At 39.2% G+C, this 15903-nt stretch overlaps 1 protein-coding gene across 11 annotated transcripts in view; it reads right to left on the bottom strand.

The window, feature by feature from the left end:
* Window positions 1-15903, bottom strand: part of RAPGEF6 (Rap guanine nucleotide exchange factor 6) — a 234319-nt gene that overhangs the window by 199121 nt on the left and 19295 nt on the right. For all 11 annotated transcript variants that reach the window (XM_037739935.1, XM_017532126.2, XM_017532129.2 and 8 more), the window contains exons 2-3: window positions 1602-1672; window positions 300-356 (exon numbers count right to left, since the gene is read on the bottom strand). In XM_037739935.1, the coding sequence (XP_037595863.1) occupies window positions 300-356; window positions 1602-1672 (128 nt within the window). The remainder of the gene's footprint in view (window positions 1-299; window positions 357-1601; window positions 1673-15903) is intronic.

The following is a 15903-nucleotide window of genomic DNA, read 5'->3' as shown; positions in this document are numbered from 1 at the left end:
AAAAAAAAAAAAAGAAGTCAGAATTGTGATTAACTTTCAAAAAGAAAGTTAATTAGAGCCTTCTGGAAAACTGATATGCTCTATTTTCATCTGAGTAGTCACTGCACATTTAGTATATATTTATTAAAAATTCATTGCATTGTACACTTTTGGCATATTCTATGCATGTTATATACTTCATGGTTTATGAATATTTTCCAACGTGCTGTACATAAATGGTCCCAGAATCAAATGAATTTCAATGCTAACAGTTAAAATTTAAAAAGTCATTAGTTTAAGTGAATTATGGAAATACTTACCAAAAGAGAACCTGATTGCCACTGTATCTCTCATAGCGTGCTCTTGCAGACATTAATCTAACATATTTAAAAAAATTTGAAGATTTTATGTTACATTTTGTTTTTAAAATTCTGTTATAATTACAATAGACAGTGACCAGATCTACTAGGTCGTTTTCACTAAACTACAAAGAGTTTAGAAATATATGTGCATATATATATATAATGCAATAATATAGATATTCAATGGCATCAACCATAATACTCTTTATGTACATTATAAAATCTGTCAATTTGCACTAAATAATGTTTTTATTACAAAAAATACAATCTGTCTGGTTCATTACTGAATCCTCAGTGTGAAGAACAGCTACTGACAGAGGCATGTACATACAGTAACATTGCTGAATATATAAATCAGTTTGCAATAAAAAAATACTTTGAGTATTACAAAATGCTAAAGTTTCAGTTTTCGTTCTTCCTGATATAATTATTTGGCATATACTAACAGTTGAATTATGTTATACAGGAAAATATATAGTAAATGATAAATCCTTAACAGTTATATTTTATCCATTTGGTCCATTGCAGAAACTTGATCAATACCCAGGAAAAGTCACTGAATAAGCTGTTCATGATGGGAACACATGTTTAATTGAAATGTTATACAGTTAAACGTTTTATAGCACTCTAAACTCTTCATAAATACAATCATAATGACGTATAATAAGCAGGACAGATAGCCAGCCCATTTTTTAGAAGAAAAAAATGGGGTTCAGAAAGTTTATGGGTCTTGTCCTCAGCAGCTTAGGCCAAATCAAGATTCCTGCTCCTTCCACTTTAATACAACACTGTAATACAACATACCATACCCAGCTGAAGCATTTGGCATGATAAATACCAATACAAACTACAAAAAGATAACAGGAGTTTTGCCTTTACTAGCTAGCACATCCTCAGACTGTTTTGTTTCAGGTACTTATTTTTATTTAATCCTCGAAACACTTCAACAAAGATACTATTATTATCCCTATTTTATTGAAGCCAAAAACCACAGCTAAATGTTAGTTCCAACTTAAGGTCCCATGGCTAAGAAAAACCAAAATGAGAAAGACAAATTCAGTTTTTACTGTCAGTGTTTTTCACCAACTCCAAAATCACCCCTACCAAAATATAAATTCCTGGAAACCAGGGATCTAATCTATATTGTATACTCCAAGGGCTTAAAACAGTAAGGAATATAAAGGTGCTTAACAATTATTTGGTGAATAAATTAACGAATGGCTATACATCATGTGCTCTTAAATACAGAACCACACTTACCTAAGCTGATGTTCCCTGAGATTTGATAATATTTCCATTCCATGAAGATAAGAATAAATAGTATTTAAGTCCTGTGGAACAGAAGAAAAAATCAGATTATTTTTCAAATATACTGTTTAAAATATAAGGCACCCCAAAATTCTGATTTTAAGCAAACAACCACTTATGGCAGAGCTGTTATCTATGGAAAAATCCTAAAACCTCTGAATTATAAAAGACTGGAAAAGGCCGAGAAGACCTTACTCAGCTCTCAAAGGAACTCCTCTTCAACACGGCCAATGGCCTCTATTCATTCAAACAATGCCAGAATGCGAAACTCATTATTATATATGAAAGTATATTAACTCATTATTTCACTTCTAAGCAGATGTAAACATTTTTTCTTTAGTGGCCTCCAAATATTTAATACCAAATATCCTGGCTGACATCCTCTAGAGATGACCCAGTTTATCAATATTCCTCTTAAAATATGACTTTCTAAAGAATTTTTCTAAAGAGACTCAAAATGACATGATCTACCACTAAATAAAAAAGATTCCCAATGGGACAATCCTATTGTTCACTATGTGGAAGAGGTAGCAAATCTTTCTCTATTCCTCACCCAGATAACTAGGTATTAAAACAGCAACAACAACAAAAAAACCGCAGGATGACACAGTATAACCTCAACTAGGAGCAGTGACATAGCAGAAGAAAGTGAAAACAGTCTACAGATCCCTGACAGCAAATGGTATTATACCACTGATGTCGTTTAAGACTAAAAAGCAGACAAGTTTAAATTCACTATGAAAAAAGGTACTTCCCATTTTCTATAGGGAATAATGCCTTTATACCAGGGCAAACCACTTCCAAACACTGCCTTCCCACTCTGATATGCAACTGGCCAAGAAAATTATCAGATGATAGTGGGAGTAGTGGGGGAGAAACTAAAGACAACTTGTTTTCCAGTAGGTTAATAAGATAACACAGAACCATTAAGAAAACCAACAAGCCACATTTTCCTTATTTAGTCTATCTTTGATGGGCATTTGGGTTGGTTCCAGAAATTAAAGTACAATAAAAAAAGAAAAAAGAAAACCAACAAGCCATGCACAGTGGCTCACACCTGTAATCTCAGCAATTTTTAAGGCTGAGGCAGACAGATTGCTTGGGCCCTGGAGTTAGAGACCAGCCTGGGCAACATGGTGAAACTGTCTCTACAAAAATTAATTTAAAAAAATTAGCCAGGCTTGTGGCACACCTGTAGTCCCAGGGAGGATAAGGTGGAAGGACGACCTGAGCCTGGGAAGAGGAAGTTGCAGTGAGCTGAGACTGGCGACTGCACTCCAGTCTAGGTGATAGAGACTCCATCTCAAAAAAAAAAAAAAAAAAAAAAGAGAGAGAATATGGCAATAATCTCTAATTCCAAAGATCACAACTACCAATTAACCACAGTGGACTGAACAACTGAACCACCACACTTACTTCTGCTAAATCATTACTAAAATAACAGTGAAAAAGATGTTTAAGTATATAAAAAGAAGGATTTGAATAGGCTAAAAGAAACCATGGCAAATGAGAAAGGTCTACTGCATTTTGGAAGACAGCAGATGAAGCAGGGCTATGGTAAACTTTATTTCCAAAGATGGCCACAGAGATATTTATCTCATATGCTCTTTTGCAATGCAGTCTTGCCAGTAACCCATCAAAAATTGGAATCTATATGCCCTCCCCATAGATCTAGGTTGGCTTTGTGACTTGTTCTGACCAAAGAATGTAACAGAAGTGAGGCTGTGTACAAGATTCAAGTACCCTGAGACCACCAATGTTGTGAAGAAGCCCCAGCTAGCCTTGGGGAGACAGGCCACATGGAATAACACCAAGGTATGAGATATGTAAGTTATGCCTTTTTAGAGCAGCCCAGCTACCAACTGAATGGAATTAAAAGAATAATCCCAGTTGAGGCTCTATGGGGTAGAATATGCTGAATGCAGGTAATAAAGAGTGTCATGGCAAAAGCGTGGCTCATAGTGGGCCCACTGAGTCTGCAGATCCACCTAATAATGGTCATTCTCTACTCCCTCAGTTCATAATTAGAATTTATATATTTGGCATTTAGAATACCCGCCACAATGGGTCCATCACCTGTGTGGTAAAAGCCGTCACAATGGATCAAGCCAAGTGGAAACCTCTGACCCATTGCCCAGAACAAGATAAATAAAAGACTATTTCTTTTTTCTTTTTGAGACGGAGTCTTGCTCTGTTGCCAGGCTGGAGTGCAGTGGCGTGATCTCGGCTCACTGCAACCTCTGCCTCCCAGGTTGAAACGATTCCCCTGTCTCAGCCTCCCAAGTAGCTGTGACTACAGGCACGCACCACCACGCCCAGCTAATATTTTGTATTTTAGTAGAGACAGGGTTTCACCATGTTGGCCAGGATGGTCTCGATCTCCTGACTTCATAATCTGCCCCCCCCATTACCCCCCACCCAGGCGGCTTCCCAAAGTGCCAGGATTACAGGCGTGAGCCACTGCACCTGGTCAATAAAAGACTATTTCTTCCAGAGAAGCACAGAATAAAGACTAGTGCCCAGAGTAAAGACTTATAAGTATGCAGAGGTAATAGTTTCTATTGTATTCTATTTAATTCATGCAGAAAGCAGAAAGATCCTGAAAAATGACTGTGTGAACTATCACAGAATGAAACAAATTCTAGCCCTAATCACAGCTTGCAGTCTCGGACATAATACTGCTGCTGAAGCTAATTAAAGCTCAAGTATTGATGTGGTGAATGCATTACTTTCCATTCTAGTTAGAAGATAAGAAACAATCTGCAACCATGTGGTGTAATATTAACTTACAGTTTTGTCTTAGGACTATTTTATCTCTTAGACTGTCATAACACAGTCAGTGGGGTTGGGTGGGGACAGACATCGAAACCTCCTGATCTGTTACATATATTACATCATGCTGATTGGACGGAATGAACAAAAGAATGGGCTAGAGGTAACTGGTATCCTAGAGTCCCTGGTAACACACATGTGGCTCCAGAAGATGGGAGATAAACCCTATGAAGACTCAAAAGATCTGCCACTTCAGTGAGTTTTTAGGTATGCAGTGGTTAGGGGCATGTCAGGACATCTCCTGCAATGTAAAAGTGACTCTGGCTTTAGGTCAAGATAAAATAAGAGGAACTAGACGACCTACCCTTCACCTAAAACAACTAACAACAACAACAACAACAAAAGACAAATACATAAAACATTTTTCGGCCGGGCGTGGCGGCTCACACCTGTAATCTCAGCACTTTAGGAGGCCAAGGCTGAGGGACCACAAGATCAGGAGTTTGATACTATCCTGGCCAACATGGTAAAACACCATCTCTACTAAAAATATAAAAATTAGCTTGGCATAGTGGCATGTACCTGAAGTCCCAGCTACTAAGGAGGCTGAGGCAGAAGAATCAATTGAACCCGGGAGGCAGAGGTTGCAGTGAGCTGAGATCAAGCCACTGCGCTCCAGCCTGGAGACAGAGCAAGACTTTGACTCAAAAAAAAAAAATTTTTTTTTCATAAGATAGGACATCAGGAAATATCTAAAGTGAGGTAAAGATCCACCTGAAAAAAATCACAGTAGTAGTCCTGAACCAGGACTGATTCTTCCCCTCTGGGTGATACTCAGCAATGTCTGAAGTTATATCAGGTTGAATTTTGAAGGAGGAGTGCTACTGGCATCATGTAAGCAGAAGAGAAATTGCTAAACACAGCCATGCCCATTCATTTGCCTACTGGCTATGGCTATTTTCATGCTATAAAAGCAGAGTTAAGTAGTTGTTATAAAAATCACCTGGGCCACAAAACCTAAAATATTTACTATTTGGCCCTTTATAGAAAAAGTCTGTTAACCCTGGATAAGAATAATGTCTATATTTTAATTCTTATCAGTTATGAAATGCTAGGAACATTTCTGAAATCCAAGTTCCCAGATGCCAACCACCAAGAGATAACTTTACAAATAGACCTTCCTAAGGACAGCAGTCTTGGATCTGTTATATTAACCGTTTTTTTTTTTTTTTTTTTTTTTTTTTTTTTTGTTGTTGTTTGACAGGCTATGCTTAAGTTACATTCACGAATGGCCTTAAAAGAAAGAGAAAAGGAAAAATCTCTTCAATGGGTAGAGTTGTGAGCAGAAGATATGGGTCATGCCAAAGGATAGCAGCTGCTATAATTTAGATGTGGTTTGTCCCCGCCAAAACTCATACTGAAATTTGATCTCCCCAATGTAGCAGTGTTAGCAGGTGGGACCTAGTGGGAGGTGTTTGGGTGCTGGTGGTGAATCCCTCATGAATAGATTAAGGCCTGTCTGAGGGGGCAAGTGAGTTCTCACTCTCACAGAAATCAGTTCCCTGGAGAGCAGGTTGTTAAAGAGAGACTGGCTTCCTTAGTTTCTCCCTCTTGCTTCCTCTCTTACCATGTGATCTCTTTTTTTGCAGCATGAACATGGCTCAATGCAGCCCCAACCTCCTGGGCTCAAGCAATCCTCCCACCTCAGCCTCCTGAGTAACTGGGACTACAGGCACATGCACGCAACACCATGCCTAATTTTTTATTTTATTTTCTGTCGAGACAAGGTCTTGCTTTGCTGCCCAGGCTGGTCTCTTTTGCCATGAGTAGAAGCAGCTTGAGGCTCTCACTGGATGCAGGTAGCCAATCTAGAACCTTCCAGCCACCAGAATTGTGAGCCAAATATCTTTCTTTATAAATGAGCCAGCCTCAGGTATTCTGCTACAGCAACACAGAACAGACTAAGACAGTGGCCCAAGGTGAAAATATATGTAAATTCCAGTGCATGGATATCTGCTTAGGGGTCTAGAAGGAAAAGGACAAAAAGATCAGGAACAAGGCGGGGATGGGATAAAGGCACAGGACGGAGACAAGGGAATGGTCACAAAGTGTATAAAGATGTTTGTGTTCCACAATAATGCCCACCAAAAAGCATAAGCCATGGAAGAGGCACTGAACAATCATGAAGATAAAATAGGATACATCCTAGAACTGGTACAATTAATACATGAGTAGACTGACCACAATGACACTAGATAGAGGCTACACATGGGTCCAACAATAATGAACTTCCACTTATCAAGTTCTGTCTAGCTACTGCTACCTCTGAATGTCCAACCTGTCAGAAACAGAGACCAACCATATGAACTCCTATTATGATTCTATTATTCAAAGAGAACAACCAGTCAATCATTTGCTAACAAGTAGACTATATCAGGCATCTCTCATCCCAGAAGGGCCAGTAGTTCATTTCAGTGATAAATATCTATATTCTGGGTTTGGGTTTATCTTACCTATCTGAGAGGTTCAGCCAGGACCATAATCCAGGGGCTTACAGAATGCCTGAACCACAGGACTAGAATCCCACACACCAAAGTGTCCAATCAGTGAACCCAATTCAAAGCAAACACAGGAGTATGCTCATAACCTTGGGACCACTAGTCATATCACATACCACACCATCCAGAAGCAACTGACCTCACAGAACACCGTAATACCTTATAAAGGCAGAGCTGAACTTTTAGCTTAAAGGTAATAATGTGAAAGAATGGAATGATACCTTTTAACATGAAGATACATCAAATCACAGACCTCTATATGGTGCAATGTATACAGCACGAAGAATAGACTCAGGAACAAATGAGAAGCAGCAAGAATCACCCATTTATCATTATTCCCAATGAGCCACAAAGGGATTTTATACTTCCCATGCCTGTAACTGTGAACTCTGTACATTTGCAGGTCCTGGTTCCAAAGGCATATACTCTTGCCAGGCAATAGTACAAGAGTCTCAATGAACAAGTTTACTGCTGCCACCAGGGCACTTTAAACTCCAGGAATCAGCAGGCAAAATGAGTTGCCATTTTGGCAGGGGTAACTGATCCTGATCAGTAGGTGGAAGTAGGACTGCTTTTACGTAATATGAACAGAGAGGAATGTGTGGAATCCACATGATTTACTTGGTTATTCCTTTACCTCACTTTAACTGTAAACGGACATATATCATAACATTAGCCTGAGAGGAATGATTACCAAGGGTTCAGACACTTTGGAAAAAAGGCTTGAGTCATACCACCATATAAGCCACTGAGATCCTCAGACATGATTATGTGAGGAGAAAACAAAATGCATAGTGGAGGAGAACGATAAGTACCAATTGCAACCCTGAGGTCAACCATACAGGAGCTGTGATTCTTCCAACCACCATCTCTTGTCTAAGTTTCTTCTCAGGAAAAGAGTTCATTAAGAGCCATAGAGGAGCTGCTCCCTGAACCTCAAACCTGTGTGAAGTAGTAGATCTGTGTGCTGCAAAGTGTAAACTCAGGTGGCCTTCAAAGTATGCCTCTCACATTCCAAATTACAGGCAGTGTAACTGAACAAAATCCCTATTACGGGGCTCTGTAATTTATCATGTTTGATTGGGGCCAAGCTTCCCATGCGATACTCCCAATCAATAACTGACCTGGTAAGGATACTAAGGAAAGCCTGTTCTGGGAGACTCAGGACTACTCTGCTGAGTTCAAGGATTCTCCTTTCACTCTGCTAAACCTCGATTATACTGCAGTCTAAGCCTCTTCCACCCAACCTTCCTTTCATCTCTCCTTCACAAATGTCACACGAGTATTCTGGTGTGAATGCTCTACCAACTCTCTCCATTTTTGCTCATAGGCATTTTTCCTAATAAATTTTTTGCATGTCTAATATTGTTGTGACAACTGCTTCTAACAGAACCCAGACTAACACAAACATTTTGTAGTATTCAGTAAAGAAATTTCCTATACTTTTTGCTGGATTCTTAAAATATTTACAGTTTTCTAATATTTTTAAATAATGTCATATTTGGCTGGGAGTGGTGGCTCACGCCTGTAATCCCAATACTTTGGGGGAGGCCAAGGTGGGTGGATCACCTCAGATCAGGAGTTTGAGACAAGCCTGGCTAATATGGTAAAACCTCATCTCTACAAAAAAATACAAAAATTAGCTAGGTGTGTTGGCATATACCTACAATCCCAGCTATGCAGGAGGCTCAGGCACAAAAATCACTTGAACCTGGGAGATGGAGGTTGCAGTGAGCCGAGATCGTGCCACCGCATTCCAGCCTGCATGACAGAGACTCTGTCTCAAAAAGAGTCATTTTTTAAACTTGAGACTGTTTGGTTTATTGCTGGTTTACATAAATCAATTGATTCTGTATAGTAAACTTGAATCCAACCACCATGTTAATAAATTCACTTACTTTTCAGAGTTTGAAGATTCTTTTCGATTCTCTTCATATACAATGACATTGCCTATGAATAGAGTATTATTTCTTCCTTTCCAAACTATACACTTTCCCCCACTTTTTCTTACTACGTAACAACAGCCCAAGTAAGTGTGACCACATAGAAATAGTCCCCATCTTAACAATCAAGATTTCCTGCCTTTACAATGATGCAAAAGTGGCATTCTTTCAGTGGACACTGTGTTATGTTTTTGTTTTGTTTTGCTTTTAGAGACACGGTCTCACTCTGTCACCCAGGCTGAGTGCAGTGGCGCAATCATGGCTCATTGATGCCTTGACTTCCATGACTCAAGCAATCCTCCCACCTGGGCCTTCCAAGTAGCTGGGATTACTGGCATGCGCCACCATGCTTATCTAATTTTTTATTTTTTTGTGAGACCAGCCTGGGAAACCATAATTTGAATACCCATCAATCATGCTATTTTTCACTGTTTATATGCAACCCTTTATTATAAAATAGGCTTTGTTATGTGATTTTGCCCAACTGTAGGCTAATGTAAGTGTTCTGAGCATGTTTAAGGTAGGCTAAACTATGATGTTTGGTAGGTAAAGTATATTAAATGCATTTCTGAATTACAAGATTTTCAACTTACCATGGTTGTATTATGATACAACCCCACTGCAGGTTGAGGAATGTCTGTACTAAAAACAGAGCTGCCTGGGCCCCACACACTGAGTCAGGTGTAGGTAGACAGGCAGTCATAAAACGTCTATCCTGTGGATATGTGCCTTTCATTTTTGACAAGATAACTTGTTCTGGTGGCAAACAAGTTCTGAAAATTGTAATATACAAAGGTTATGGCAAACAGAATCAAAACTCTCATAACTTGACTTAATTCACATGGGTAGGCTAGTGTTAAAGGGCACCAGAATTTTCTAAGACTCTCAACTACATTTATATCACATAATTTTCTCTCTTCTCAAGTTACAGGACATCTTTGCTACATCATTAACGATGCCATGAATATATGAGAAAGAATTAAGAATTAACTTTTCAATGTTAAAATCTGAGAGAGAATTTCACTCCCAAGTTTGAAGTATACATGTTTCTTCAGTTCTCTGCCTAAAGAGAGACTAATAAGGTTTACAACTTTACATCTAAAAAGCCCTTCTTCAAATAGCTTCAAATATTTGTTTGTAATCTCCCTATTTTAAAGGAACAATTTGGACAAACGAACATGTAGCTCTCCACAACATCTGTAATGTTGACTGCATGACTCTGAATTGAAATATCTCATTATTCCTGTCAGGGGTTGACAAACTTTTTCTATAAAGGGCCAAATAGTAAATATTTGTGGCCCAGATGGTTTTTATCACAACTATTTAGCTCTGCTTTTATAGTATGAGAACAGCCATACACAATAAGTCTATGAAAAGTGTGACTGTTTCAATAAAAATTTATTTACAAAAATAGCTGGTCATACTTTGTTGGCTCCTGAAACACATGGTCAAAAAACAGCTACAGTGTGGCCAAGTCATGAATAAACTCCTCTTTGACAAGAGCCCACCTTGTAAGTTTTGGAGGAGTTCTGTCTCCCACCATGAAAGCTGAAAATACCAGATTTTCATTTTTCCAACCTCCCATACAACAAAGGCAGGGGGCAAATTATTCAGATGTTACCAATTAGACACATTCATCCAGAACTTTGAATCAGAAGCTAGTGACACCAAGAAGCAAGAACTGCATAGAATCCACTTGGGCAGCCGGTGACGGCAGCAGGGCTATATTAGTCCATTCTCATACTGCTATAAAGAATTACCTAGCCGGGCACGGTGGCTCACACCTGTAATCTTAGCACTTTGGGAGGCTGAGGCGGGCAGATCACCTGGGGCCAGGAGTTTGAGACCAGCCTGGTCAACATGGCAAAACTTTGTCTCTATTAAAAATACAAAAACTAGCTGGACGTGGTGGAAAGTGCTTGTAATCTCAATTACTCGGGAGGCTGAGGCAGGAGAATCACTTGAACCCAGGGGCTGGAGGTTGCAGTAAGCCAAGATTGCATCACTTCACTCCAGCCTGGGTGACAAAGCAAGACTCTGTCTCAAAAACAGAACTACTAGAGACTGGGTAACTTACGAAGAAAAGAGGTTTGGCTCATGGTCCTGCAGGCTGTACATGAAGCATGCCTGGGAAGGCCTTGGGAAACTTACAATCATGGTGGAAGGTGAATGGGAAGCAGGCACATCTTCATATAGCCAGCAAGAGAGAGACGGCAAAGTAGAGCAAAAGTGCTACATGCTTTTAAACAAACAGATCTCATGAGAATGAACTCACCATCACATGTGGTTTTTATCCCAACTATTTAGCTCTGCTTTTATAGCATGAAAACAGCCACTGACAACAGGTAAATGAATAGATGTGACAGCAAGGGGGGAAATCTGCTCCCATAATCCAATCACCTCCCACAGGTCCCTTTCCCAACAGTGGGGATTACAATTCAACATGAGATTTGGGTGGGGGCATGAGGCAAATCATATCAAGGGTCCACAACATATGCAATGTACAGTACAAGTGGTCCACAGTGCAAACTGTGGCATCCACTATTCACTGCTAGTAGCAGTAATATCTTGGAATCTGTGATAAGAATCACAGACATAAGCCTGTTTTTCTAGTATTCCAAGCCTAGCCCCAAGTCTGTTTTTCTAGTATTCCAAGTAGTATTTCTAGCTAAATCTGTAGCTACCCAGTATCCTTTTAGTAAATTTTTTCTTTCGATTGGCCAAAATTCAGTTCTGTTGCATGTAAGTAATAACCCTGTGAGATCCTGAACCTCCACCATCAGCATCATTTGAGAACTTGTAAAGATGTAAATTCTCAGGCCCCACCCCAGACCTAGTCAATCAGAATCTCTGGGTGTAGGGACCAGCAGTCTGTAGTTTACTAAGTCCAACAGGTGATTCTTCTGCACAATGAAGTTTGACAACCACTGTTTATAAGTGGGGATCTATGTCACTCTGGATTGTCTGTTAAGGGGGAAGGACAACAGCACTAAGATGCCTAGTAAATCCTAGTCCCTTTATTTGTATACCTACTTTGACGGTCACAAGAATACTAAGCATTCACAAAACAGAATAAAGTATGGTTGTAGTGGTAACCTGATAAATTCTTTCTCACATGATGTGGGGGTTACGGCATTTTGTTTACATAGGACAGCAAGGAGTTGTTCAGTATGTAATGCTGAGCTTGGAAAAGGGTTTCTTGGGGCTTTTGTACCAATTAACTGCAAGACAAGCTTCAGATATCATATGACCTATTAGGCATAAAGTCACAAATAAAAAAAGAAAGAAAAAGAACCCTGATAGAGTCAGTCTGGAAGTCTTACAGTCTTTGGCAGTAAAGTATTTAAATGGTAGACTCAAGGAGGTGCTTATCATTTACCCTAAATGCACTCAAAAGCTGCTCTAGGTAGCATTCAAGGTAAGCTGGCCAAGTGCAGTGGCTCACACCTGTAATCCCAGCACTTTGGGAGGCCAAGGCGGCGGATCACCTGAGGTCAGGAGTTCATGACCAGCCTGGCCAACATGGCAAAATTCCATCTCTACTAAAAATACAAAAAAATTAGCCAGGTGTGGTGGTGCACACCTGTAGTCCCAGCTACTCGGGGGGCTGAGGCATGAGAATTGCTTCAACCCGGGTGCAGAGGTCGCCGTGAGCCGAGATCACACTGCTGTACTTCAGCCTGGGCAACAGAGCAAGACTCTGTCTCAATTTTAAAAAAAAGAGAGAGAGAAGTCATGAGAAGGGTGGGAAAACTATCCATTTGGGATAGCCTGACATCCCATATCAGTAACATGTGATTCAGTACTAGCTTCTGTAATTTCAACAAAATACTGCAAAAATTATCCAGACACATTAGAAAAACAAGTATCAGCTCAGGATTGGGGAATAACAGGTTCTACTTAAGAAAAAAAAAAAAAAAAGAAGGTGAGGAAGTGGTGATGAGTCAGTACTTCCTAAAACAGATCAGCTACACTTTCTCAGGCAGTTGTTTTTATAGTAAAGGTGGGATAAGCTGAGGTGGGTAGGATGGCTGCCATTCTATAACAAAACAACTCTGCTGTATACGCTTTAAACAATTCTTACTTACAGCATTCATTGCAGATATATTCTATGGATTTTCAATTTTGTTGTCAAATGAAATAAATTTACATCTGGAACACTGTATAAACAAGTAATTACTGATTTAAATAAAGCAGGTTGGAATTTTCATCCCATTCCTTAGTTTACAATGTTATGACAAGCAACTGTGGTGCTCTCAGAAACTCTGTTTCCCAATTCCGCTGACTGCCCTTCTACAGATGCTTAGAAAATCAACCAAAACTTGGAAAACTCAAACTGAAATGCTTAGAAAAGTTTTGCATTTTTCTGATGCTTAAAGTTTAAAACAAGTGAGTTTCTTATCTATGATACACTTAATTCATAACATACAATCTTTTTTCTCTTTTTGACAAAGGCTCTAGCTATGTTGCTCAGGCTAGAGTACAGCACCACAATCATGATTCACTGCAGCCTCAACCTCCCAGGCTCAAGTGGTCCTCCCTCCTCAGCCTCTCGTGTATGCCACCACCCCTAACTTTTTCTTTTTTTCCTATGTAGAGACAAGGTCTATGTTGCCTACGCTGGTCTTGAACTAAGCTCAAAGGATCCTTCTACTTTGGCCTTCTGAAGTGCTGAGATTACAGGTGTTTGAGTCACCGCACCCAGACACACAAAACTTTCAATAAAACATCATTATCCAAAACTTCTATTAACCAAGATATTTTACTCATTCTCTTTTTTTACCTACATAACAAATCCATCCCAGAAATTTTAACAATGAAAAATGTCTCAGGATAGATCCTAAGATCAGCACAAATTCAATTCTAACCTATATACATTCTGCAGCTATGGTTCTATAATGAAAAGTTATGCTGAAGAATTTTCTACAAATCATTTGGAAGGCAACCTAACTATGTGGAAGATAGCTGGATGCAGTGGCAATGCCTGCAGTTCCAGCTAATCAGGGGGCTGAGGTGGGAGAGATCACTTGAGCCCAGAAGAAGGAGGCCAATCTGGAGATACCTGGTCTCTAAAAAAACAACATACACACACACACACAAGAAAAAAAAAAAAAAAAACTTTTAGACAATATCATCTTGGTTCTCTTAACTATCCCTAACACTACCTTGCCTTCTAAAATAAAGCCTGAGTTATTAATGCGGAAAAAAAAAAAAAAAAAAAAACCCCAAAACTTGGACTCTGGAGATAACCCTGTGTTCAAATTCTGCCTCTTTCAGCTCTGTCAGTTATCAGTTGTATAATCTTGGATAATCTGCTTAAAGTTTATTATCTGTACAATGGGAAGGATAAAATATCTTTGAACACCAATTTTTTGTTGTTATTGTTGAGACACTTTCACTCTTGTTGCCCTAGCTGGAGTGTGGCAGCACAATCTTGGCTCACTGCAACCTCCGCCTTCCCAGGTTTAAGTGATTCTCCTGCCTCAGCCTCCTGAGTAACTGAGATTACAGGCGCCTGCCACCACAGCCAGCTAGCGGTGGCTCACTCCTGTAATCCCACCACTTTGGGAAGCTGAGGCGGGTGATCACCTGAGGTCAGGAGTTCAAGAACAGCCTGGCCAACATGGTGAAACCCAGTCTCTACTAAAAATACAAATTTTTAAAATGTTTATTAAATGTGCAGCAGAGAGACGATCACATGGTAAATAGTAATATTAGTATACTTTGTATTCTAAAATTACGAAATAAGGATTAAAATACACAGCAGACTACTAAAGCATTTTGAAGATTCAACAATATGTTAAAGTTAACAATATCATATATTAAACATAGAACTTCCTGATTTTCTTATTCATGGTGGTGTAAATATATCCAGCAAAATGGCAGTAAAGATGTATAAAACATTTAACACAACTGGAGCCCAGACTTTGGGTTCTAAATACATCTCTCACTAAAAGGAATTGAAGTTCTTTGGATAAACAGCTGACTTCAGTACTAGAGCTAAGAAACTGCAGGCCTGGAACATCTTTTTATGCCAGAAAGCAAAAAAGTACTTAAAGACTAACAGGGTCACGTCAAAAGGACATAGGAGCTGACTTTGAAAGGGCTTACACTAGCTAAATTTGGAGCAATTTAATAATCAAAAAGGGTAACAATATTGAATGCAAAAATAATCCTTTACTTCATAGGGATTTAAAAAAGAGAGGAGGAGAAAGAAAGGTGAGGAAAGCACTTCTATACAGAAAACAACTAATAAATGTAAAAGAAATACAGAATCAAAAATATATGCCCAGGCATGACGGCTCACACCTGCAATCCCAGCACTTTGGGAGGTCAAGGTGAGAGGATCACTTGAGATCAGGAGTTCCAGACCAGCCCAGGCAACACAGCAGAAACCCCATCTCTACTTAAAAAAATAAGAAATAACAAAAATTAGCCAGGTGTGATGTGATCCTCCAGATGCATGCCTGCAGATTCAGCTACTCAGAAGGCTGAGGCACAAGAATTGCTTGAACCTAGGAGGCAGAGACTGCAGTGAGCCAAGATCACACCACTGCACAGCAGCCTGAAGGACAGAGTGAAACTGATTCAAAGAAAAAATTATCACTTTGTAACAGCAAAGTAATAGTTAATTTATGTGAGAATTATCAATGCATGCTAAAACCACAAGGTAAAAACATTGTTGGACAACACAACATTCACACATTCTTCAAGTATAACCTCAGGATCACTTATAAATTATAGCATTGTACCTTTACAACAAATGATCCTATTTTGCATGCCCAATAATGGAAAGAACTGACAATATGTGTCAGTGATGGGACAAAATGTGAAATACAGACAACCATCTATACAGTTTCTCAACAAAATCTTTTCACCTGAATATAATCATAAGAAAACAACTAGATGAATCCAGACTATAATGCATTCTATAAGAGAGCTGGCGAGACTCTTCGAAAGTGCCATGTTCATAAAAGAAAA

The sequence above is a fragment of the Cebus imitator genome, unplaced genomic scaffold (genome assembly GCF_001604975.1).
Source record: "Cebus imitator isolate Cc_AM_T3 unplaced genomic scaffold, Cebus_imitator-1.0 Scaffold76, whole genome shotgun sequence".
NCBI classification, from domain to species: Eukaryota; Metazoa; Chordata; class Mammalia; order Primates; family Cebidae; genus Cebus; species Cebus imitator.
The sequence above is the reverse complement of the archived record's forward strand: the minus strand, read 5'-3'. Positions and strand labels throughout refer to the sequence as shown.